General features: G+C 44.5%; 1 protein-coding gene across 16 annotated transcripts in view; it reads left to right on the forward strand.

The window, feature by feature from the left end:
• LPP (LIM domain containing preferred translocation partner in lipoma) overlaps nt 1–24563 on the forward strand; it is a 331648-nt gene that overhangs the window by 102464 nt on the left and 204621 nt on the right. For 15 of the 16 annotated variants that reach the window (XM_064385623.1, XM_064385626.1, XM_064385629.1 and 12 more), the window contains one exon: nt 13940–14141. In XM_064385623.1, the coding sequence (XP_064241693.1) occupies nt 13949–14141 (193 nt within the window). In that variant the 5' untranslated portion in view covers nt 13940–13948. Of the gene's footprint in view, nt 1–4408; nt 4466–13939; nt 14142–24563 lie in introns of all 16 variants that reach the window. The other variant, XM_064385638.1, reaches the window with a different exon arrangement.

Raw genomic sequence — 24563 nt, forward strand, 5'->3', positions numbered from 1 at the left:
GTAGGCCACATCCTACCCTCAGATGGGAGCAGTGCTCAGCTCTTGATAACATGAGGAGGAATTCAGTTTGAAGCTCAGGGCCCTTCTGCACAGGGAAACCATTGCAAAACAAAGCCAGGGTGTGAATTTAAAGTGCAATAGCTGTTCCAAGCGTGCTTCTCATGTGGGCAGTCTTATTCTGCTCTGAGAGGGCCTTTGTGCAGTTCTGCTTCATCCAGTGCCAAAGGCTCTCTGAGTGCAGAAAGAAGAATGCCCACACAGGGAGCGGATAGCTTTTCCAGGCTATTTCACCAAGCTGAAGAGTCCCAGGAGATGCCATGTTTTCATGTCCCCATGAATGTTGCAGGACCCTACCCTTCGTTCAGCTCCCTCTCCACTCAAGATTTCACAGCAGAGCTTTGAGGTGGGTGTGTGGTGGAGCTGTGTCTTCTGGACCCTGCCAGGTGCAGCATGCATCACTCATTTGCTTGAATTTGTGGGGCTGATCCCTGAGGATCTTGGTCTTGTCTGGGTGTTCCTGGTGTTGCAGTTCTCCATCAGGGCCATCAGCTCTTGTGGTGTGTCCAGGCTGCTGAAAAGAACTCCCGTGAGATTGTGCCTATGTTCATGTGTTGTTCCTTTTCCTGTGAAATTGCCAAGCAAACCTGTGCACTGGATATGATCGTTGTCTGAACACTGTTGAACAGGGGAAAAAAAAAGCCCATCTGTTCTACAAAGAAGCAGTGTAAAGAGCAGGCTCTGTGACTAAATAAATTCACATCTGTTTAGCAGAACCATCAAATGGCGAGCAGAGGGGCCTAATGTGAATCACATGTTGAAACCACAAGTATGAGTGAGATGAGCTGCAAAAGAGAGAGCCTGGAAGTGTTGATCCATGTGAGCAACTGTTGGTTTCTCTGCTTATTCTTTGCCTCTACCAGTTTCCTGAGCTAATGATGCAGAATAAAAAAAATCAGGGATGTGCACATGTTTGTGCATACTTATGTATGTAAGTTTGTATTCATTGCATGATTAATTAATCTTCCTATGTTATTTTGAGCCATTAGATCATAACTTCAATTGGAAGGGGTCTGGGTGGTGTGAGAGCTGCAGAGGTGGGACAGTGGGGCTGACATTAAGCTGTACCCTAGTGGAGGTACTTCACCAAAAAAAGCCCTGGGGTATCTTGTTTAAAAAAGGAGATTGACTTGGAAGTGATTCTTGTAATGATGTCTCCATCAGTGTCCTCTCAAGGAACCTGATGGAGCAATCTAGAAGCTTCAAAGGGTAGGTTATGCCTTCACATGCTCAAGCTAATTTCAAAATAGGTATCTGTGCACCAGTCCTAACAGACTGCATCTTTCCATGGATCAATGAACTTTGTTGCTTAGATTTTCCCCTTAGTGTTTTAAGCCCTGCAGAAACAAAGGGCAGCTCAAGTTTCTGTATTGGTTGCATTTGCAGTTTATTTTTCTTTTGTGCCAAGAACATATCAATACAATTTCAAAATGCTGTATTTTGTGACTTGAGGAAGCAGTTTCTAACTTAAAAACAAGAAGGCTTTGGGGAGGTACACACAGCTCAGGTGCTTTAGTGAGGGTTATTTGACTGGTCTCCATAGCCCCTTAGTGTCTGTGCAGAGGAGCAAGCATCCTCTCTCCCACAGGATCTCATGAAAAGAAACACACAGTGATTTTAGTCTCAAATTTGGTTTCTTGATGATGCCTTGCCTTTTGTCCTAGATATTTTGCAGCAAACGAGGCCAAACTTGCGGAAACAAAGAGTGGTGGGAGATAGGCTGTAAGACCTGATTTGCACAGATCCTGCTCTCCTGCAGCTCAGGCTGCTCTCTGTAGCTGACAGGGAGCTGTGTACTGCTCACCTGGGATGTGAGCTCTGCAGGAGCTGCTGGAGGTAATGAAGCACTTAAGGGCTGATGTGCTGAACGTCCCCAAGGAATGATTAAGGTGTTGGCAGCTGTGTTACTTGGAAAGAGAAATACGTGCATTACACAGCAGAGGCATGCTGAAATGCCTTTCAGATGCTTGGTTGTGTGTGGGAACATGCTTTCCCTCAGACCTGAGAGATAGTGGTAGCAACTATTGAAGGGCATTTGATAAATGGAGCTGTGTGTACACTTACCAGCTGCAGGACCCAGCTGCCTGCCTTAGCACAGCTCAAAAACAAGTGGTTGCCAGCAGTGGCTAAAATGCAGCAGCATATAAAAATCTTAGGATATATTAAAAGTTTCGTTCTTCTCTCTAAAAGTACCCTCTGCTCATGATTGATTTCTTCTCTTCCATCACCCCCTGCCAGTCTTTTGGGAGAAAGTGCAGTGAAGGTAAAAGAGAATCAGAATATTTTCCTGGAGACTGTCAGATTTGAGCTGTTCTGCATCTAGGGAACTGATGTGGCCAGTCTAGTATGAAAACTCTTTAGTCACAACAGAACTTCCTACTGATTTTTGGAAAGGGGAACAAATGATTAATTTGGATGGTCAAAAACAGAAGGCAGCAAAGCGATAGTGGTGGAGCAACTGGGCTGGGCTTTTTAACAGGATGAGCTTGTTTAGCAAACTCACAAGGCTTGTGTGGATGCCTGGCTGGGTTGACTTCATTGCTGGTACTGTGGTTTGCACCAGCTGGGGAATTGTCTCCCAGAGCTTTGCATATCACTGTTCCTGAATGAATGGACACTGAGTTAAAAGGGGAAAGCAGCAGTGTCTTGGGCTGGTGCTTGGTGCTTTTATGAGTTTCAAAGTAGAATTGAAAATCAAATTTCAAGCACTTGTCTTCTGTCATGAGTTCCTGTTCAAAGCAGAACTAATGCTCTATGGATACTAAACCAGAGCTTTATCTTCATGCACTCCACAGTGTCACGATCAGCTTTGCCTTTGCTTTTAATATTCCTTTTCACCCATTTTCCTGTGCTTTAAGAACACCCCTTGCCCCCTCTTTGAACAGGTGTCATCTTTATGAGCTATATGTCATGTTTATTGCAAATAGCATAGGGGTAGCTAACACCATCTTGTGACCTACCCTTCCATCCATGTGGCCATGGCATTGTGGAGCTCCTCCAGCTTAGGCACCATCTCAAAATATACCTTTTATTCTTCATTTCTTGACAAAAGCATGTGGAGCAGGCAGTGAACATCCAGTCAAATATGAGTCCAATGTGCGCTGTGGTTGTCAATAAACTGAATATAGGTCTGCTTCAGGAGGGGCCTGGACTGCTCACCTTTCCTCACTACTGCTGTGGCTGTTACTCAGTTTTGAGTCCACCAGTATGGAAATGGGATGCTGAAGAGATGGAGAGAGTCCAGAGGAGGGTCAGTCTGGGGCTGAGAGCACATGGCTTACAGGATTAGGCTGGGAGAGCTTTGGCTTCTGTCTCTGGTGGAAAGGAGGCAAAGGAGTGATCCAATGGCAGCCTGTGACTACTGCCAGGGGCCTTCTGAACATGTCAGAGTCAAATGCTTCTGTCCAGATGGCCAAATAAAGTGCTGTGAACGTGCATAATTGATTGGGAGATTCAGCTGGAGAGCTGGAAAAGCATTTTCTTTGGGAAAATAGTGTAACACTAATACAAATCACCAGGTAGCAAGGGATTCTTCATTTTGGAGGCTTTCCAGGACAAAGTCACAGCAAGCCTTACCCAGAGTTGGTGATAATTTAGTCTCCTGCTAAAAGCAGAACTTGATAGCCTGCAGAGATCCTCTGTCTTTCCTGACAGTACTGCAGGCTTTCAGCTTCTTTAAGGAACAAGTGATTTAAACTGTTATTTTTGCTTTGTGTTGCAGAAGGGAGACAAGAAGACATTGGGGTGCTCATGTATTGATGATGTGAAGTCACCTGTTGTCCTGAAACTCAAGAGCAATGTAGTCTTTTTCCTGACTGTTTATACAAAGAGTTTTGTGTACTTCTTTCTTACAGTTTTCATACACTCAAATATCTTGCTTCCATTAGCAATCTCTCTGCAACATCAACTTCCAGTCATCTGGCAGCTATCACTCTTCTGAGTTTTAAGATACAGGATTTTCCATAGGAAAAAGGCTATTTCCCCAGATTATTTGCAGAGTGCTGTGATCTGAGCTACCAAAGCCAAGACACAGGTTGGTGCAGTGCTCAGAAAAGAGTAATCTGTTGTATCTGAAGCTGTGACTTCCAGGATGGCTTGAGATCTGAGGGAGGAAAAGTTGTGGATCAGGTGGGAGGAAGAGAATCCGGGATTAAAGATTTTGATCCTGGACACTGTTCCTGCCCATTAATTGATTTAATTGCTTGATTTTTAGGCAGTACAGTGTCAAAGTCTGGATTCCACTGCCAGCTCCATGAGCTGTCAGAAGGTTATGGTGGTGACAGACCCACACATGCTTCCTTCCTGAGTGCTGTGCCTGTGTTCTGAGCTGCAGCTCCTTTTCCATTCACAGAAATCCTCTTGATGGCTTGGGGTTCAGACTACCAGTAGCAGATGTGTCTTCTTCCAGGTGAGGCAACCTCTGACTCTTCCTGCAATCACAGCTGTTTTAGAAGAGGAGTGAAGTGCAGGGAGCCCCATCATAAATACAAAACCCACCTACACCCAGCCTTGTTGGGTAGGACCTCAAGCTCAGCCCTGCTTCCTTGTTCACTCTATCAGTTTCCCACTGAGCTCAGATCCCTGCTGTTTCTCCCCAGGCTGAGCCACACACACTGCTCTGCAAAGCTAATACAATTATCTGTGTGTCAATATGCTGCCACGGTCCCATTTGGTCCCACTGGGGTCTTGTTGATATCTCACAGCTGAGCTGCATGTTAGTTCTGCACAATTCCTCCTTGTTTACAGCCAGCATCAGCATCCAAAGTACCTGAGCTTGTTCCAACAGCCTTAACCTTGCCAGTTCTTGTTGTCCTGTTTTCTTTTCACTTAAGTGAGACTCTTGGTGTGCCTGATTTCAGTACATCTCCATCAGCTGGGAAGTCCAGTCCCTTAATAATTTTAATTGATGGATAAGCTCTGTGTTGCTTGGCAGTCCCTTGCTGAAGTAGGAAGCCAAGCACTGAGCTGTGCTATAGGCAAGACATTGAATACAGGCACAGAAGGAATAAAGGCAGCTTTTTTTTGGCAGAGAGGTCTTGAAAATAAATTGTATGCAGGAAAATAGTATTTATGTAAGGGAGCTCATGATCTGAGACTCCCAGAATAACCTTTCTGCATAATTTCTGGTTTTGCTGTCTCTTTTAATATATTTCCTCTCTTATTTTATATACAAATTTCTGAAACATCTGTCTCAGACTTTTCTTTGTGGTACAGCAACATCCTCACAGACGTGTAGGTCAAGTTATCAGGGGAAGAGGCTATAACAATTGGAAGAAATCTGGCTGGCTCAGAGCTAACTCCTGGCTTAGGTCCTTAGGTTCAGGAATAAAATCTATTTGAGTAAGCCAGCAGGTCTTCCTCCTCTGTTACAATTGCCTTGGGGTTTGTTGTGACCACAGTTGAGGCCTTGGATTGGTGTTTTATCCAATGTGATTATGTTTGGAGTAGCTGAGGATTGTCTCATGCCACAGAAGCCAAGAATCAGCTTGCTCTCTGGTGAAATTGCAATGCAGTCATTAGAGTTGTATTAGATTAGATAGATCTGTCTATCTCCAGGGAGCCAGTATGATCTCTTTGTTTCAGTTCACATGGACAAGTCAAGTTCAATTTATTGGGATTTTAAAGCCTAGTTTGTCATCTGACACCAGGATGTGACATGGCTGTAAAAGGAAGATCTCATTCATCAGCTTTTATGCATGTGTTTTGCAGCAGCAGTCAAATTCAAATAGCCAGCATCTAATCCCAAAACTCCTAATGCAATTATATTGGGAAAAACCCCAAGTTTTATGTTTAGTTTGCCCTTCCGCCTTTTCAACTACTGAAGCTGATACAAGAAAAATGAACTAAGAGGGAAATCTAAAGGTGGGTTCTTGGTTGATGTCATAATTGTCCCAGAAGCAGCCTTTGAAGTAGGAATGACTGCGAGATTGGGTTGACACCTGATGAACTGTTTTCATGATGACATTAACTTTTGTCAAGCATCTTCATACAAGAAAGACTGTTCTTTACCATCACATCTTTGCAGTCTCCACTACATGCTTGCTGTCTTCCTTTTATGTCTCAGTAATACTGTAGAAGTTGTAGTGACTTAAGAGTGCACAACGAAAGTCACATCTCAAACTGGCATGGATCTCATGAAAAATAAATGAACTGTGGATTCAGCTAGGGGAAAAAAGTTACTTTCCAAGTATTGGCTATTTACTTAAAAGAACGGGCACAAGCTCTGTTCATTTGCAAATTATTGCAACTAGAAAATAAGGAATATAATGTTGCATTGCCAGTAGGTGATATTACTGGCATATCTTAAGTGGAATACAATATATTGCTGCAAAATGGAAATTGCTGTTGAGTCCCTTGAAGGCAGAGAGACCTTGATAAATTAGAGGATAGAGAAATCACCAGCCATAGGAAGTTCAGCAAGAAAAAATGCCAGATTCTGCACCTGGTATGGGGCGACCCTGGATGGATGGATGGATGGATGGATGGATGGATGGATGGATGGATGGATGGATGGATGGATGGGAGAGGGTAGAGAGCAGTGCCCTGGTAAAGGACCTGAGCCAGCAGTGCCTTGGCAGCCAGGAGGGCCAACCCTGTCCTGGGGGCTTTGCCAGCTGGGCAGGGGGGGGATTGGCCCTCTCTGCTCTGCACTGGGCTGGCTTCACGCTGAATGTTGTGGACAGTTTTGGGCACCACAGTGTAAGAAGGACATGAAATTATTAGAGACTGTCCGAAGGAGGGTAATGAAGATGGTGAAGGGCCTCGAGGGCCCTTGAGGAGCAGCTGAGGGCACTTGGTCTGTTCAGCCTGGAGGAGACTCAGGGGAGACTCTGCAGCTGCAGCTTCCTCCTGGGGGCAAGAGGAGGGGCAGGCACTGATCTCCTGTCTGTGCTGACCAGTGACAGGACCCAAGGGAATGGCCTGATGCTGAGTCAGGAGAGGTTTAGGTTGGATATCAGGAAAAGGTTCTGCCCCCAGAGGGTGGTTGGGCTGGAGCAGCTCCCCAGGGCAGGGGTCACAGCACAGCCTGGCAGAGCTCAGGAAAAGTTTGGGCAATGCTCTCAGGCACACGATGTGACTCTTGGGGATGGTGCTGAGCAGAGACAGGAGCTGGACTCGATGATCCTTGTGGGTCCCTTCCAGCTCAGCAGGTTTGTGATTCCGTGAAACCCTTCTGAGTGTAAATGAAGTCACAGCTGTCAGTCTGGGGTTTTTGAGTCACAAAATAATTGATTTTGATCTCTTAAGGGATCTCTGGAGGTCATCCGGGCCAACCACTTACTCATAGCAGGGTGCACTTCAAATTTAAGTCAGGTCTTCTGGAGGATCCCATGGAAGTTTGATTGAAGCTGTTAAAGCCAGAATGAAATATTACCAGACTATATTCTTCGAGGAATAATTCATCAGTGCTCTAACTAGGTTTCTTTTTCCTTTAATTCTTCTTATTACATTAGTGATGTCCCCTAGCAGGAAACAGGTAAATTGTCTCAGTCCTGTTTAACTGAAAAAGTGACTTTGATTTCATTTACTTTTTTTTTTACTTTGAGGGAATTGGCATGCAGATACAAAACCTTGCCTTACCCAGGCAATTAAAATAAATTATGAATCTTAGGGGCAGAGGCAGAATTGAACTTGCTCCAGCTGATACCAGCCATGAAAGATCACAGCAAAGCATTAGGAACTGTGCATAAACCATGTAAAATGGGTGCAGGCAAAGATCTTTAGGAGGTATTTGCCACAAGAACTTGGAGTCCACCTGCATCAAGTTTGCCTAGGGTCAGGAAGGCAGTCACTGGAGGGTGATGGTGTTTTCCATGCTCCTTCATCACCTCTCAAAGTCTTGTGGTGTCTCAGTTGACTCCTAGTGCTTCACTGCTCACTGGTGGTAGAGGTCACAGCAGCACCATGCACAGGATCCCAGTGCTCAGAGTTGTTCCTGAAGCTTTGTGATGAAGTTCAGGACTCAATTTGCTGCTGGGGGGATTTGAGGGAGGAGCATTATTGGGCTGGTTAATATTGCAGGAGTTAAATTTGGTTAGAGATGTTGTGCAGATCAGCAATGATTAAGGGAGTTCCCAAGGACTCCCAATTCCCCAAATCACATAATTTGCCATATGATGTAAAATTGATGAGAATAAGTAGTACCATATGGGAAAGGCATCCCAGGAGAGCTTGTGCTGAGTTTATAAGTACCTATGGCACTTTGTATGTTTGGTTAAAGACCCCTAATAAGATCTGAATTTTGACATTATACCCTCTTTTGAAGGCCACAAGAAGTACAAGACCATGGCTAGAGATCATGTGCCATAAATGAAGAAATAAATTCATTTAACCTTCAGAGGGGAGCAGTGCCAAGAAAAACAAGCAGCTTTAGGAGTTTGTAAAGAGCAAATCTCTCTGGTCAGCCTCAGTCACTGTATTTGACTAATTAGAAGACTGGAGGTGAAAAGGACAAAGCAAAGAACTGTATTTTAGCAGGGCATTTGAGGTTTGCAATTTGGGGAATTTCAGGCAGAAAAATGAAGACAAATCAGCTTAGAGATAGACATGCAGACATGTAGGTTGCAGCTCTAATAGGAAGGGACAATGGGTGGCATGATTTTTGCATTGAGAAGGGTGTCCCCTTTTAGTTCTAGAGCTGTTCTTTAAAATTCATTTGGAAGGTGATGTAAAGTCAAAACTCTCTTGGAGTTCTTTTACTTGGATGGAAGAGAAGAGAGAGTGGAGAGGATGCAGTTTGCCTTTCTACACTTTGAGACAAACTTGAGTTATCACGGGAAGGTGATGCTTGTATTGTGTATCGGAGAAAAGCCCCAACACAACTTTCAGTCACATCTACTGTCAACAAACAAGGTCCTGATTCCCTATACCTGGTCAATCTCTTGGCCTTAGGCATAATGGATCACTGTGCATGGGTGATACTAAGACAGAACATCATAGACCTACATCAAGCCAGTGAATTTAGGAAGGCGTGGGATGGAAGGCAGAGCAGACAGTCTGTAAGCACAGACGGTTGTTGCTCATTTTTTGCTAAATACTGTTGCTACCCGCTACGAAGCATTAGCTTAATTAACTAAGGGACAAAATCTTCTGTCTTGGCAAAGTCCATCAACATCCAAGGAGAATTTGGTCCGTGTTATGGATGGACCAAATATGAAAATGAAATTGAGATTTATTTGGGTACAGCCTAATCACAGAAAAGGCAGCCTGTCTCAGAGATGAATGTACATACAATTTCAAAAGTAGACAAATTGGTACTTTACCCTTCCATTGCTTATCACATGTAAGGAGAAATTGACTTGAAACCCTCAGTTTTTTACCTTCTCTTCTCAAAGGTGAATGACATCCTGTAATTAAAAGCAAAAACAAGCTCTTATGCCCACACATTTGAAAAAAGAAAAAGGCAGTGAAAAAGTCTTGTCAGGCTGTTATTACTGCATGGTATTATCTGCTATTGATATTCCTGGTCTGACATTTTTAGATAATGTGGTCTCAGCTTGGGATTCGTGGATTCCAGTTCCTCTGCTGTGGTGTATTCTTTCATGGTTAGAATTTTCTAAACTTACAGCATTAAGATCGTCCTGATGATAGAGCCAGAGCACACTGTTTGCCTTATTTATGCAGTGTGATTTCACTCTTCGCTCTTAATGCTATTTATCATGGTTAGTCTGGTCTTATCCTCTGCCTCCAAAAAGTTGGTGATGACTAATGCTTCCAAGGAAGGAAGGATAACAGAACCTCAGGCGTCCACAGCTGATTTCAGTCAGGTTTTTGTTTTTGATATTATTCATCATTTTACCTCTTCTATTTTAAGTTACTATTCTTAAAAATGGTCTTACGCCGTCAGCCACCATTTCCGAAAAGGTAGCTGGAAAATTGAAGAGAGTTCAGAGTAAACATACATGGAAGAATCAAAAGAAGTTTGCCCTTTACAGGGAGTTTAATTGATACTTAATTTAAATTTAATTTAATTTAAATGTTTTTGTTTGATTTAAGCAATGATCTGGCTGTATTCTGAAAGGATCTACATAAGGAAGAGAGGCAAGTCTAATGCAGATTACAGGAGCATAACAAAATGCAAGGGTTGAAAGTGGATCTAGCTAAATTTTAAGCCAGGCATAAAGGAGAAGCTGTGATTATGGTGCTTAATTTTTTGTCCAAACAATTTACCTAATGCTGTGTTGGGTTCTTCAATGCTTGCATTGTTTCAGTTGAGGCTATATATGCTTTATAACAAAGAATCTTCAGCTCAGCAGAAGCTTTGCGGAGCGGTGGTTGGGGATGGTTCAGGGTTAGTCAAGATGATCAATGAGAGGCTTTCAAAACAGTGACACAGAGAAGATTTAAGGGATTTTCTGGAGGGGATGAGGCAGTGAATTTGGGAAGGGGGTGTTGCCAGAGAGGTCAGTGAGTAAGGAGTCACAGAAAAAGCCTGTGGCAGTCAGATCAGGAGCGGAGCTGTGAGCTACAGCTGACCAAGGATGGCTGCGGGAGGGTGGCAGGCAGAAGGCTTCAGCCAAGACAGAGGGAGGTGTGGCACTGACAGGGGAGCAGGAGGTGGCTGTCCCTCTGAGAGGATTCCCAGGGACACGGGCTCTGCTGACAGAGGTTTTTCCAACCTTGCTGAGTTAACTGTTGTGTGGCTGGATCTACTGAGGTTTGCCAGGAAGGGGCCCATTGAATACAAACAGTGCCTGAAAAATTACTTGCTTGGAGTAGAAATGTGGGGGCAGCTGTAGATTTAATCTGTAGGTTAATGTTTCAGTGAAAAATGACTTTTAATGGAAGAAGATAGCCAGCAAACATGTTTCACTCTTGAGCTGGGTTGCTGTCTGGCCAGAAAAGCACTGCTGTTACCTATTGGGTGTTCCTGTCCTAGTGCAGGCACCACAATGACACTCAGGCAGTGACATGGGTAAGAGTAAGTTTAGAGTACAGGAATTAGTTAGGCCCAGGTTTTCCTGTGCTATTCGGTTACTTGTGCACATCACAAACGTTCCAAAGAAGCTTCTGATGGAAAACCAGGCAGTATTGCAGGGAGTGGAAAGAGCACTGGTGGCTTTGTCTGAAATAGGCAGGGTGCTCCACTATGGAGAGGTCTGCTGAAAGGTGAGCTATGCTTGTCTGTAAGCCACTGTGCCTTACATTTTTCCTTGCTTTTGGCCTTTTACCAGCCAAAATGGAGGGAAAATAATAGTAAGCCCAGAAGTTTGGCTTCAGCTTTTAAAAAGAAATTAATTCATTTTCTTTTTCTGTGATCTTGCAGAGTAGTTAGGCTAAATTTAATTGAGGCTGGGGAGCTGGGGCTGGAACAGATGAGGAAAAGGGAACTTGCTGAAAACACTGTCAGGGCACAGATAGCAAAAATGAGTGGCAGTAAATGCATAACAGAAAATGAGATGGGGAGAAAGAGGAAGAGAAAAGGCTAACAGGGAAACAATTAGAAAATACCACCATGGCCAAAACAAAGGCGTTAGAGGTTAGCTGAGAGGGAGCTGTGTGCCAGCTTACAGTCAGCAGCTGAGTTACAGCACTGTGGTCTCCCTGCTCCCAGGCTGTCCATAGGAGCAGTCTGCTTTCTAAGCTCATTTGTTGAAATTCTCTCATTGTCTTCAGCCGTGCTCAGTGCTGTGCAACCTGGCTACTGAAACAGATATTCGTGGTTTGTGCATCACACAACCCATCCCTGTCATCAGCCTAGCAGACCATGAGAGTTGTGGGACCAAGGCATGCTGCCTGGGGGTGGTTAAGGAAAATTCCAGAACAGGAATGGTGATAATCTAGTCAGTAATGGGATTTTTTTCCTATGGCTTTGAATCAGCCTGGAGATTATGTCCAGGGTCTGAGGGTGCTTCATTGTAGCATATGAGATGTCAAGCCAGAGGCTGAAAACCTGTCAGAATTAAACTCCAGGATGCTTTTAGCAATGGGTAAGGTACAGTCATCCTTGGATGTAATAACTCTGCAGAGTGCAGGCTCGTCCTGTTTAGCTCTTAAGGCTGACTGCCCTCATTGCTTTCTGCTCTTAAGACCTAGATATTTGCCTGAGTTTTATTGCTGCTTTTACAGTTTTGAAGCTTGTAGGAGGAGGGGACAGCAGTGTAGGTGAATCTTACTGCTGGAGTGGCAGTGATTTTCCAGGTCCATAGGGGCTGCTGTTGGTGATGGGAAGTGCCAGGCAGTGGGACCGTGGTTCCTGTGCCCTCAGCCCCCACTGGTTGTGACTGGTTTCCTCTCCTGCCGTGTGGGGGGGACCTGCCTTTCACTTCTTGCTTTCACAATGATGCTCTGCACTCTTACTGTGGGTTGGACAGCAGGCCTGTGAGGGAGAAAAGTCATGTCCTTGCAGCTCAGCCTTGGATACATCTCCGGGCTGCTCCTGCCGTGCTCCTGTCTGCCTCATTTCTAGGCAGCTCCAGTGTCTTCCTTTCACTGGTATTGGATGGCTGGTGCAGCAGGTTCACTTACTAGTGGTAGGAATTGTGAAACCACTGTCTGCACATCGAGCAGTCAGACTGCATGGCCAGGAAGGGACAGAAGTGTTGGGACTGATGTTTGGCACTTGCCAGTTCCTCTCTCACACAAGGAGTGATGCATGGTGGAAGATGACCAAAAATTGTCACCACCTAGTGTTGGGTCAGACATTGGGGCTTAAAGTAGAGATTACTCCTCGGGCAGGAAACTGTTTTTTGAAGTAAATTTACTTGTTGGAATAAGCACACTTGTTTGTATATCCATTAATTTTAACAGTCATTGCTCTTAGCTGGAGGTGCTCACCTTGCACTACCCTGTGGAGACCTTGATCTTGTCTCTGGAACTGATCCTTTTCCATGATGAAAAGAAATCTTTGCTGATTGGGTCACAGGTGCCTGTTGGTTTTGGTAGCCTTAAGGGGGTCTGACACCAGAGGAGTGCATGGGCAGAAGCAACAGGGTGCTCAAGAGCTGCAAAATTAGCATTGACGTTTATCTGTGTGGGATCTTCATTTCTCCATCAAATCTCAAATCCAGCTCCACAGGACCATCTGATGGTACAGCAGGACTATCATGGCTACCCAGCGAGTGTGGTTTGTGTGTGGTGAAAAGCACTTGTTCATTGGAATTAACAGGATTTTTATGGGCAACATTTTCAGCAGCATCTGAACCCAGTTCTCAAAAGTGATGTAGGCTTTTAAGAGGCCAAAGCCAAGATTTTCATAAATAAGTAATGATTTGGGCTGCCTCTGTTTTTTGTTACACAAGTCTAAAAGGAGCCTAGTTGTCAGGAGTTGTGAGATTCTGGCATTTTTTCAAAACTGACATGCTTTTAAAATGTCTTAAGCTGGGCATTCAGATATGGAGGCATCAAGAATGATTAGCTGCTTTTGAAAACTGTTTTCTTAAAAGTCTGAATGAAAATCACTGGGGCATGGGGTCCTAAATAACATGTGAAAAAGTGCTAAAAGTGTATTTTGGAAGTGTGTGTGCCTATCTGTGACTAGACTTTTCCCCAGAGCACCTGCACTGTTGTACATTAACGTACTCAAAAAGGTCTAACAGGGAAAGGCAAATACATCACTACTGTGCTGAATGCAGGGTGGGATTGATGGGCTGCTTCAGGGTATCAGCCTGTCTCTGCTCTGGTTTGAAGAGGAAAATAGCAATGATTTTTGCTGGTACCAACAACAACCTGATCTCTAATTCTGACCTGCTGGGGAAAGACAAATTTGCATCTAAAGTCCTCTGTATTAGGAACAACATATTTAAAGTTAAGCATGTGCCAGTTAAACATGTTTTTAAGGGTTTTATAGGATTGATTTCATAAACCAGAAAAATAGTAGGATTGCAACTGTTACTTCCCCAGCTGAAATTCCTGATGTGTGACTGTCTTTGTGTCTCCTCAGACCTGAACCATGTCCCACCCATCCTGGCTGCCTCCCAAGAGTACCAACGAGCCTGTTGGCCACGTTACTGCAAGGATGGAGACCACACACACCTTTGGGACTCCCAGCATCTCTGTGTCCACCCAGCAGACCCCAAAGAAGTTTGCACCTGTGGTCGCCCCCAAACCAAAGTACAACCCATACAAGCAGCCAGGAGGTGATGGTGAGTGTTTATTTTCTAGGAAGGAACCACAACTGCCTCGTTCAGAGGAACTGACTGCTAACAGGCTGTTCTTGATTTGTTCTTCGTTGGTGAGTTTGTGAGCATCCCTTTTTTAGGTCACTGAAATCAAGAAGGATGTGAAGGTATCTCTTCCCCTTGCTCTGGCTAGCTACCCTCCTGAGCAGTGCAGGGCTGGGAGAGGACATGAGGACAGATCTTTCTCAGTTTTAATTGAGAGCAGATGTCCTATGTCCAGGACTGGTACTTTTCAAGAGGTTTTGCTTGTTTGGTCCCTGCTGGCACATGATGATTCAAGGAGCTTGGGCTCAAAGAACCCTTTTCAGCATTGGTTCTTTCACCCCAGCACTGGGGAATGATTTACAAACAACGGTTGATCTGTGGAATATAAGTATAATTGGGGGTGGTAGTGCATAAATTTGGCCAGTGAGTCTGGAAGTGTTTTCAGTCTGCTGGATGATTGTTTTAGTTTGAGTTCAGTTTAGTTCTTTTCCTCTACTATAGAACACTCTTGAATATGAAATAATTGGGAAGGTATTTGGGTGACCATTGCAATGCTCTCTGGAGCTGTTATGTCAGCAGAACAAATGCCTGCCAGTCACTGTGTGTCAGCCTTCCTTTGCTTCTTGCTGTGAAAGTCCTCCTCTCCTGATGTACTTGAGCAGCAAGGGTGGGATTTGGGTTCCTGGCTTGTGGACACATGGAGGGAGGGAGGGAGTTCCCAAGGAGCAGCAGTGTGTGGCTGGGAGCACCTCTGGAACCTGCAACTGGAAACCTGCAAGTTAGAGCACCTGAGATGCCTCTGGCTGACAGTGGGGAGTTTGTGATGGAACTGCAGCAGAAACAAGTGAAGGCAAATGATTCTAGGAGAGAGTTGTTTTGGCAGAGCATGACATTTCTATTCCTGGTGATTTACTGTAGATAAAAATGGGGGAAGTTCTTCCCCTCCTCCTCTCCAACCTTTCTCCAAAGAAAAGCTCAACTGTATTCAAGAAAATGCCCAAACCAGCTTTTGTATTTGGTTTGGGATGCTATACATTGTTCCTTCACTGCTTTTTTCTCTTTTATGTTGAGTACAATAAGATAAATATCACCTGTATTATTTTTTCCTCTTTCTGCTCTGTCTTTTGGAAGCGTATACATTTTCAGGAACACTACAGTGTAATGGAAAAGAGAAAGAAAAACAAAGCAGCATATTAAATCTTACACTTGAGTGATTTTCTAAAGTTAAGGACATTTTATAGGAAAGTTGGAAAAGCCTCATGAGTGTTTTGGGTATTTTTTGTCTGCTGCTCTAACTTCGGAGAATTCAGAACATAAAAAGAAAATGTGTTGGAGGGGAGAAGCGAAGTCATATGCACCTGTTCTGCTGCCTTCCGTAATAAAACTTAGTGAGAAGTAGGGAGAGAAAGACATTTGGAATTTAAAAAGTAAAAAAATAATCCATTTCTGAAATGCAAAGAAAATGTCACCTTCAAGTCAAGTGGAAATTCTTATTTTTTTAATTCTCTTGCAATTAAAAATAATAATGGAATATGGGCCTTTTTTTCCTAGTTTTTTAATGTGAAAAAGGTCAGTATGTCTTAATTGTCAATGCTTTAGTGATTGTAGGTCTAATTGTATGTGTCTCAGGAACACTATCACCTTTAAAGAAGTCCGGTGCTTCTTGTCATTTGTGGAAGGAGGTTTTCCCAAGGAGAAAAACAGGCACTGCAGGCTGAGAAGGGGAGACAAGGCACTCAAACATTTCTGATGTAACCCAGGGTTCCTGGTCCTGCAAGCAGTCAGGAATCACTGGTTCTGCTGGAAACCAGGAATCATTCAGGAGATCCCAGAGGACTTTGTCAGTGCCAGTCCCTTTCCTTGTCTGACACTGGGCTTTTAGAGATCCCATCATTATCTGACAGGCCTGGAAGAGCTAAGGGTTGGCCAAGACTTGGTCAGAGGTAGGCTTAGTGATGTGACAACATGCCTGCAGCTTTAGCTAATCCACTTCCAGAAGGTGACACGCTGCTGGTTGCTGTCAGCAGCCCGTGCAAAGCCATTACATCCATATATAACCCTGAGAACATGAGGCTTCTGGGAGCTGGCAGGTGAGAAATAGTTAGCCCAATGTGCTTCATTCACTTGCTATGGCTCCCTTCTCTCTTCCAAGCTCCCTAATTGTTTTTGCAATGACTTCCCTGGTTTCTGCAGCAATAATTCAGCCTGGGAGATGGCTCCAGGCCCCGCTGGTTCCCTGCTTATAGGGGCACTGCCATTTTGCCTCAGTTTGTCCTTTGTTGCTGGACACAGGTCTTTCCCACCTGGTTAGCTGTGAGTCTGTAGGTAGGGGAGTGACAGCATCCCCTTGAACCTGGTGTGGTTCATCCCTCCTACCCTGCAAAGCTGCTTAACTGGAGGCACATGGGCTTCCTATGCACCCTTCTGGAGATAAGTGGGAGCAAGGGGGAAGGGTTGTCCTGGGGAAGGATTGTCCTGGGGCTGTTGTTGGTCAGGAAGTGCCTGTTCTCATCACAGCCTTGGCTGTCCCAGCAGTGTTACTGGAATTGGCTCCCTGCAGCCTTTGTAGTATCTGGAATCTCTCTTGGAGTCTGGCAAATTCTGTTCCTAGTAATTTCTTCAGCTTGTTGCTGTTAATGTTTAGGAATGTGCATCCTCTGGCCTTGTGGTTCTTATTATTATTTTGTAGGTGTGCTGCTTGTACACAGAGGGTCTGTCCAGCTAATTACATTTGTGGTTTTATTCTTGATCATATTGGCAGCAGAAGGGAAAGACACTGGAGTGGCACATTGTGGAGCAGGTGCTGTGTGTACCCCCTTCTCCTTCCCATCTCCTACCAAAGCATTTCCTTAGTGTCACCTTGACTTCAATTTTACTTTTTATTTCCTGATACCTGCACAAAACTCAGCCAGAAGGTGCTGATTAAAAGCTGCTTAATGGAACTTTAACAGACGTTAGAAATGGTTATATGACTGAAACAAAGTGAAATGGCAACAGCCAGCAGTTTATAAGCAGGAACATTTTACTGTGATTTGAAGCACTCAAGGCATGTGTTCAGACCACTGAAGTAGCAATTTTCCTGGTGCTGCCAGCCCCCCTCTGTGCTGTTTGCCATGCTGAGTTGCTGCAGCTTGTTTCACACCAGATTTATCCACTCATCAAAGCAGAGACCATGTCTTGCTCTTGCAGGGATCTGCCTGGGGGCCCCTGGGTATGACTGCAGCAGTGGTAGAAGTAATGATCATAATGGTGATCATCATCAATAAGACCCGAGCCCTGCTTAGCATTCTGCACAGGTCTCTGCCATGCAGGCAGCCCAAGAGGCAGGCACAGCCTGTTTGTATATGTCCTTCCAGCACCTGCTGTGGTCTGGGCTGTGTTTCTGGAGGATTTAGTGCTGCCACTCCCCAGTGTGATGCTTTGTGGGGGATTAACCTTGCCTGATCCTGGAGGTGTGAGCACCACAGTTCCTGGGAAGTGCTGGTGCTCATCATCTTACAGAACTCTGTATTTACCCCACAGAGAGAGGAGAGGAGAGCTGTTCGAGCTTGGGGAAGATGTTTATCTACAAGGTGAACAATTGTGAATTGGCAGGAAGTGTAGCTGCTGAGGAATTAGGCTGCAAATCAAAATTAAATGTCCAGACATCTGGGCAGTAGCTCTAAAAGTTTAACTGGGGTCAGGGATGGTCCTTGGATGGAGCTAGATGTGTCTGAAGCTTGAGAGCATCTTCTCTTCATGCTGGGAGGAGATGAGTCTTGAGATGGATGAGGCATCAACCAGCCATGGGTCCTGACAGTCTGCTTCTTATATATTTGGCTTATTTCTCCATGCTCATGTCTTTGGTGTTGCCTGCCCCCTCCCTCTTTTCCTCAGCAAACCCTGTCCAGCAGTGCGCACAATGGGTTTTGTCCTACACCAAAAATCTCTTAAAGAAACTCAGATCTTTTTTCTGAGGAGTTGTTATTAATTCTGTTTCATTTAAAAGCCCCATCATTTAAAGTGCTCAGGGTCAGGTTGGACAGGCCTTTGAGCAGCCTGATTTAGTGAAAGGTATGGCAGCTGATGGCAGGGGTTTTGGATTGTATTATTTTTCAAGGTCTTTCCAATCCAAACCTTTCTGTGGTTGCCCTTCCTCCTTTTCCTGCCACTTACTTCTCTCTTGCTCTCCAGCATTTAGACTTAAATTGGTATTTCAGCGTCTTCAACAGAGCTGGAGCCTCAGGGAAACACTGCCACACAGCTGTTCCCATCTATGCTGGGCTCAGGAAGATAGAAAGGATTTATAGCTTGCAGATGAAGCAAATTCCATCTTTGCCTTAGTTCCAGAAAATGGGGCCTCACCCTGCAGGGCAGGCTAAGGAGGCACCTGGTGTGGGGTGGGATTGGTCATAGCTGATCTGCTGGCTCAGTGCCTGCTGCTGTGGGGCTGGCGCTGCTGGGGTGGCACGGAGGCTTCAGAAGTGTGTAAAATCTGTGGTCAGTCAGAGGTATTCAGAAGAGCCTGAGTCAGAGCCACTGGATGGCTTGGGAGCAGTGAGTGACAAACTTTGCAGTGTGATTTGCCTTTTGGTTTGGGTCCTTTTGGTTTGAATCTTGTTTTGGTAACCACAAAAGTTCTTTCCCCCCCTTGCATCCAAATAAAGCTCTGCAAGTCCAGCAGAAGCACAACTGTGCTGAAACAGGTGGAGCACAGTGGTGAGCTGGGGAGGCTCAGCTGGATTGCAGGGCTGGGCTTTCCAGTCCAGCATTCATGAGCACTAGTGCAGCTCCCTGGGTATTGAATATACCCCCTCTGCCACTGTGTGCAGTCACTTGAAGGATGATTTCATGGTGGAAGAGAAGGAAATCAGTCCATCCTTGCCTACCAGGAAGTGCCAGATCATTGAATGGCTCCCAGGAGGTCTCCTGCTCCTGCAAAGTTGATTCTTTCCACTCCCTAAAAACCAAATCTGTCCTATTCTTGCAATGTCTGTTGTTCCTATGAACAGGACCATGTGTTTTTCTCAAGCTGCCTGAGACAGGCTGAGATGCTGCAGTGCCAGCCCTGGTTAGAAAAGGATGTGGAGCAACATCCCTCACAGGGCAGTCACTGTGTTTGTGGGGCTGCCCAGGGCTTGGAGGTGCTTCTCTGTCACACTCTGGGGCTCTCAATACATGCTTTACAAAATCAGCCATGTTAGTTTATGATGCTAGGTACTTCTAAATTCAGTATTTATTAGTGCTGATGTCTTTCCTTCTAATTGCCATGCTTGGTGAATATATTATCTGCAGAAACACTTAATATGGATTTAATAATGGGAACTAAACGAAGGGATGAGCCTTAAAACCATTTCTCTTCCTTTCTCCTTCCTTTCCTTGGGCACCATATGGTGAACAACAAGTCTCATCTGAAGGCCTTTGAGGTTTTAATCACCTTTTTTAAAAACCATCTCCTTCCATTTACCTTGGTTGGAGGGGTGGGCAAAGTGACTCATGAGACAAGGCAAATGAGCAGGAGCAGCTCCAGGGCAAGGCTGTGCCATGGACACCAGTGTGTGTTCTTGAACCCAGCTGAGCCAGGTTTCCCAGAGCTTGACTGTCTGTGCCCTCGTCTTCATGGCTGTGGAGGCTTTTGAGCTCTGGTGAGTTATGTTCTGCTGTGTCTGTAGGGGACTAGGGGCATGAACTATCAGGCTGTTTGTTATTTTGCTGTTGTGTTTGGGATTTTTTTTTTCCCAGGCAGATATACCTAGTGGGTTTTGTTTACAGCAGCTGCTATCAGTAGCTCTGTCTTAATTTTTGAAGCTTGGGTATGGATTTATTGGACTAGACACCCTGTGTTATAGCTGTGCTGTTCCCTGCTCTGCAGTCTTTGACAGTTCATAGAAGCCAACAAGGTCCAGAGTCTATTAATTATTTGTATTGAGAGCCCTGAAAGAATAAATTCAGGATGACCTGAAAGATTGTGTGGTTTTTTTGTTTTGTTTTGTTTTTTTGTGTGGGTTTGGTTTGGTTTTTTTTTTCCCCTGGTTGCCTTTGCTGGTTCTGTTCCATAGCAGGAAGAATTCTCACTTGTGGAAGGGCTGTGTTGGCTGAGAGGCAGAGGGGTGTTGTACCTGCTCCTTGAAGTATCTCAGGAGCTTCTGCAGTGCTGTGCTGGTTGTTGGAGGAAGGCTGGGATGCAGGCACAGTGAGCTGTCTCATCCATGCTCCTGTGGTGGTTTTGTGTGTGCATTGTTCAACACTAACATCAGATAATGCAATTATCCAGAACTGGACTGCTAGCAGGAGCTGGCTGCCTTGCATATGTTAGGAATTATGCTTGTGGACCATTGCTGCTGCCCAGATGAGGCATGGAAAGACATTGTTCCTGTGAATTGAGTCCTGGGAGTACCAGAGTATTTCCAGTGGGATCTGCTGGTCCCTCTCTTGCTCCTCATCTCTGCCACTAGCTGAAAAAAAAAATCATTGATGCTTCATGGGGGAGGCAGTGTCTCAGTGGTGGGACAAAAAGATAGGCTGAGAAGTGCTCTGACACTTTTCTGGTCCCATCAGTTGCAGTGGATGATGTGGTTCCATCCCTCACAGCACTGAGCTCATGGAGTTGAAAAATGTGGTGTGGATAAAGAGGTGACCCCACTGTTGCAAGTCATCCTGGCTGGGCCTGACCACAGCCCCCATGTCAGTGCTTGTTTCTCAGAAAAAGCTTTTTTAAAGTGCACGCTATAAACTTTTAAAGTCTTTCTTAATCCTTCCCTCATTTTTCTATGTGTTTCTTGTGCTGAATGAGATGCAGCAGATGAAGCAATACTTTATTCATTAGTGTTAGAACTGCATCATCCACAGGCTCTTACAAAATGCAGCTGGTAAAAATGTTCTGGAAACTCCAGGCCTCTTTGTGGTGGGCTTGCTACCTTCACACAAGAGCATTTGAAGCACAAACAAAGCCCATGAACACTGTAGAAGCAGTGGGAAGGTGGGGGTCCCTAGCTGTGAAGCAGTTTGGGGCACCCTTTTGGAAGTGTCCACTGATTTTTCTCAAAGCACATCCTCTCTCCTGTTGGTTAAGAACCGAGTGAAACCAGTTGGAAATGAGTGGTGGTTCTCATTTGTATAAAAGTGGATTTGAGCTGCCCCAAACAAGCTGGGCCATGTTGAAGAGGGATGAGACCAAGCTGGTGCCTTTGTGCCCGGGCAGTGTTGCTCCACTCAATAACTTCTGAGCTACAGGCACAGGGATTTTTGCCCAGTTGTCCCCAGCACAGTGACCAGTGTCAGGACCTGTGAGTCTCACCAGTGGGAATAAACTGGCTCTGTGTGGGGCCTTCTGTCTTGTTAGCATTCATCCTAAAAGTTGTTTTGTTGGATAACAGTGTCTGCATCTGCTCTTTTCTTTTTTTTTCTTTTTTTTTTTTTTTTTCCCAGAGACAAATCCATAGCACTGTCTTGGCTTTGCTCTCAGGATGAGCATTTTCTTTTTTGAAATACCACCTCAGAGAAAGGCCCTGGGAAGAATGCAGCATAAAACAAGTGCATAAAAACTGTTATTGAACTAGTATACTTATCTGTAGTTCACAAAATGTCAAGTCAAGCCACCAGGTTTTATTAAGTATTCTGACCATGTTTTGTTAGAATTACAAATATTAAATTTTCACAGGCTCTGGAACACATTGCCTCTTATTTGGGAACTACTTGAAGTAGTGCCTAGCCTTGGGTTTCATTCTGGTGAGTGAGCTTATATTTTCTCAGTTATTTGGTATCATAAAGCAAACATTGCATTTCTCAGCAGGTAGATTCTTAATTTTTTTCTGCCCTTACTTTTTTTTCCTCATTTTCTTTTCTCCTGCCTGTCTGTACTTCCAAGATACTATATTTAATTTTTCCACTTCATTATTTCAAACATCAAATAGTGATTCATCTTAGTGGCCTGTTCTGTGAACCACAATAGTTTGGGCAGAATAAAGAAAACGGGCAAAAAAGGGAAGGGAAAAAGAGAAAGAGAAGACATTTCTGATACACTGAAATGGAAGGGAAGTATCGTTTAATAACTTGAATTGCAAACGTCTGTCATCAACCATATCAAACCTTCTGTTAAACAGATAATGTTTGTCCTGTATGTAGTTTTACAGGGCTGTGGTGCCCAGTCAAAGCAAGAGAGCAATGCTAATGCAGAAATAGCTTGAATTCAAGCAGGCAGCACTTGTCCCTTTTATTTTAATCTGAAATGTTAACATCCTCCAGATGCTAGACTGTTAAATAATAACAATTGTTATACAATAGTTAACAGTCTAGTAATATTTTTTTTTTTTTGCCATTCTTCACACAATGCTGCTCTTCTACTCACTGGAAACTAACTATTACAGTAAAGGATTATATGTATGCTTTTCCTTTTCTCTGCCTAAAGCTTTTTTATTTTGCCAGGCTGAGTCCTGCTAAATCAGAGCAACCAGTAAATGTCTATTGGATTATATTACAGGTTGGTGTAATAAAAGGTTGGAAGAATGAATGAGCAACTCCTGAAGCCACAGAAGCTGTACTTGTGGCCAAAGAGCAGGCATTTCTAGCAGTGAATCCTACACAATTACAATTTGGACTAAATATACCAGGCCTCAAGTGTTTGTTGCTAAGCAAAGCATGTTTAGATGGGCTTGGCACAGGAGTTAAGGGTCTATGAGCAGGACTGAGAATCCTGTGGCTCTGCTATGCTCGGGGAGGGTGATTTTGCAGGAGATGAGCAGGGATCTGCTCTAGATCCTAATAAGCAGAAAGTTTTCTATTATCTGAAAATCCCCCTTCTGACTTCTTCTTTAACCAGCACGCACACTGCAAAGTCACAGCCTTGGAAAGTGCAGGCATGCTCCAGGGGCTCGACTGGGGATTTACCCAAACTGTTTGAGGAGCTGAAGTGCAAAAGAATCACATGTCTCTTCCAAGTCTTAATTCCTGTGATGACAATGACTAAGGAAAAGTTTTGGTTTCATCTAGATATGACCCAAATCATAAAGCCAAGCCTGCTGTTAAGGACTGGGGGGTAGAGATTGCACTGTCATGACAGCTGGCATTTGTTGTGCCAAGCACTGAATTTATGGGAAATGACATGGAGATGAGGAAGGAACCTGTGCTCTGGGTCATCTCTGTTACAAGGCCCACTTGAGAAGTTTTATCAGCTGGTGTTTCTGAATACCCTGCACTATCTGTGGTGTGAGGGTGTGCCCAGGGGTCCTGCCACAGGAGTTATCCTGATTGAGCTGGTGGAAGGCGAGGATGCCCTCAAGGGTATGAAAATGGTACCAAAACAGTGTGGGTAAGCACAGTCTTTTGAAAGTAGGTTTAATAGAAGAAAGTATAGAAGTTTGAAATTTATGTTATAAAAAAGTGAACATGATGAGGGTTGAATTCTTACTAAGTGGAGACTAATAGTCTCTGAGGTTGGTGGCCCCATTCTTAGAAAACCAGTTCTTTGGTTCTCCACAGAATCAACTTTCCTCAACTTTTTACCCCATGTACCCCTCGGCACAAGCTCCCAATTTGTGCTTCAAATTTCCTGTCTCCTCCACTGGCTCCATCCCCTGTTCTTTTTTGCAGGGGACACAGTGCCAGGCTGTGGCTGCTTCTGCATGAACTGGGAGCCTCTTGGGCATCCCGGTAACTTCCTTGGAACCACTGGACACCTACAGCTGGATCTATTTCCAGCTGCTTTCCTTATCCAGAGCAATCCAGCTCTTTGCAGGACTGGCTCACCTCTTAGCCCCTCAAGTGTCACAATCAGCTTTACAGCGTGTTGTCAGACCCTTCAAAGGAATGTTCTGACCCAAACTGTGCTGTGTATTTGCAAAGTTTATTTTTCAAGAAGGTGAAAAGGATTAATCATTGTTCCTAGGCCACTTCTTAGGAAGGGGTAGGAAAAGGAAAGTTGCTCAGTGAGGATCCAGTAACACCATTCTGGCTGTCAGACAGTGAAGCACAGGAGGTAAAAGTCAATTCTTCTCCCTTCCCAGTCCTGTGATTTAAAATGTTTGAACGTGCACTTCAGAAGCTGGGGAAGTAAAAGCCCCCAGTTGTGCCTGGAGACTCTCCAAAGGCCATGGCGAGCGAAGGGGCTGCAGAGTGTTAATACAGTCCATCATTTTGTAACAAGCCCGATGTTCTTGTATGAGCCGTGTCAGGCTGTTGTCTGCACGCTGTCTTTGCTGATCACAGTAATCGGGTCATAAGAGAGGGAGAAGTAATAGCGCGTCTCTTAGCAACCAGCCCCAGGAGAAAGAGAAAATTACTCAAACAGACTATCCAGCCAGGGAAGTAGAAAGATGAAATTTTCTGAAAGTCTGTTGGAAAGTGCTCAGGGACATAATTCTTTTATGTGTGAGATCCTTACAGGCTGGATCCAATGGTATCACACGCTTTTTTTTTTGTTGTTGT

The sequence above is a fragment of the Passer domesticus genome, chromosome 11 (genome assembly GCF_036417665.1).
Source record: "Passer domesticus isolate bPasDom1 chromosome 11, bPasDom1.hap1, whole genome shotgun sequence".
Taxonomy (NCBI): Eukaryota; Metazoa; Chordata; class Aves; order Passeriformes; family Passeridae; genus Passer; species Passer domesticus.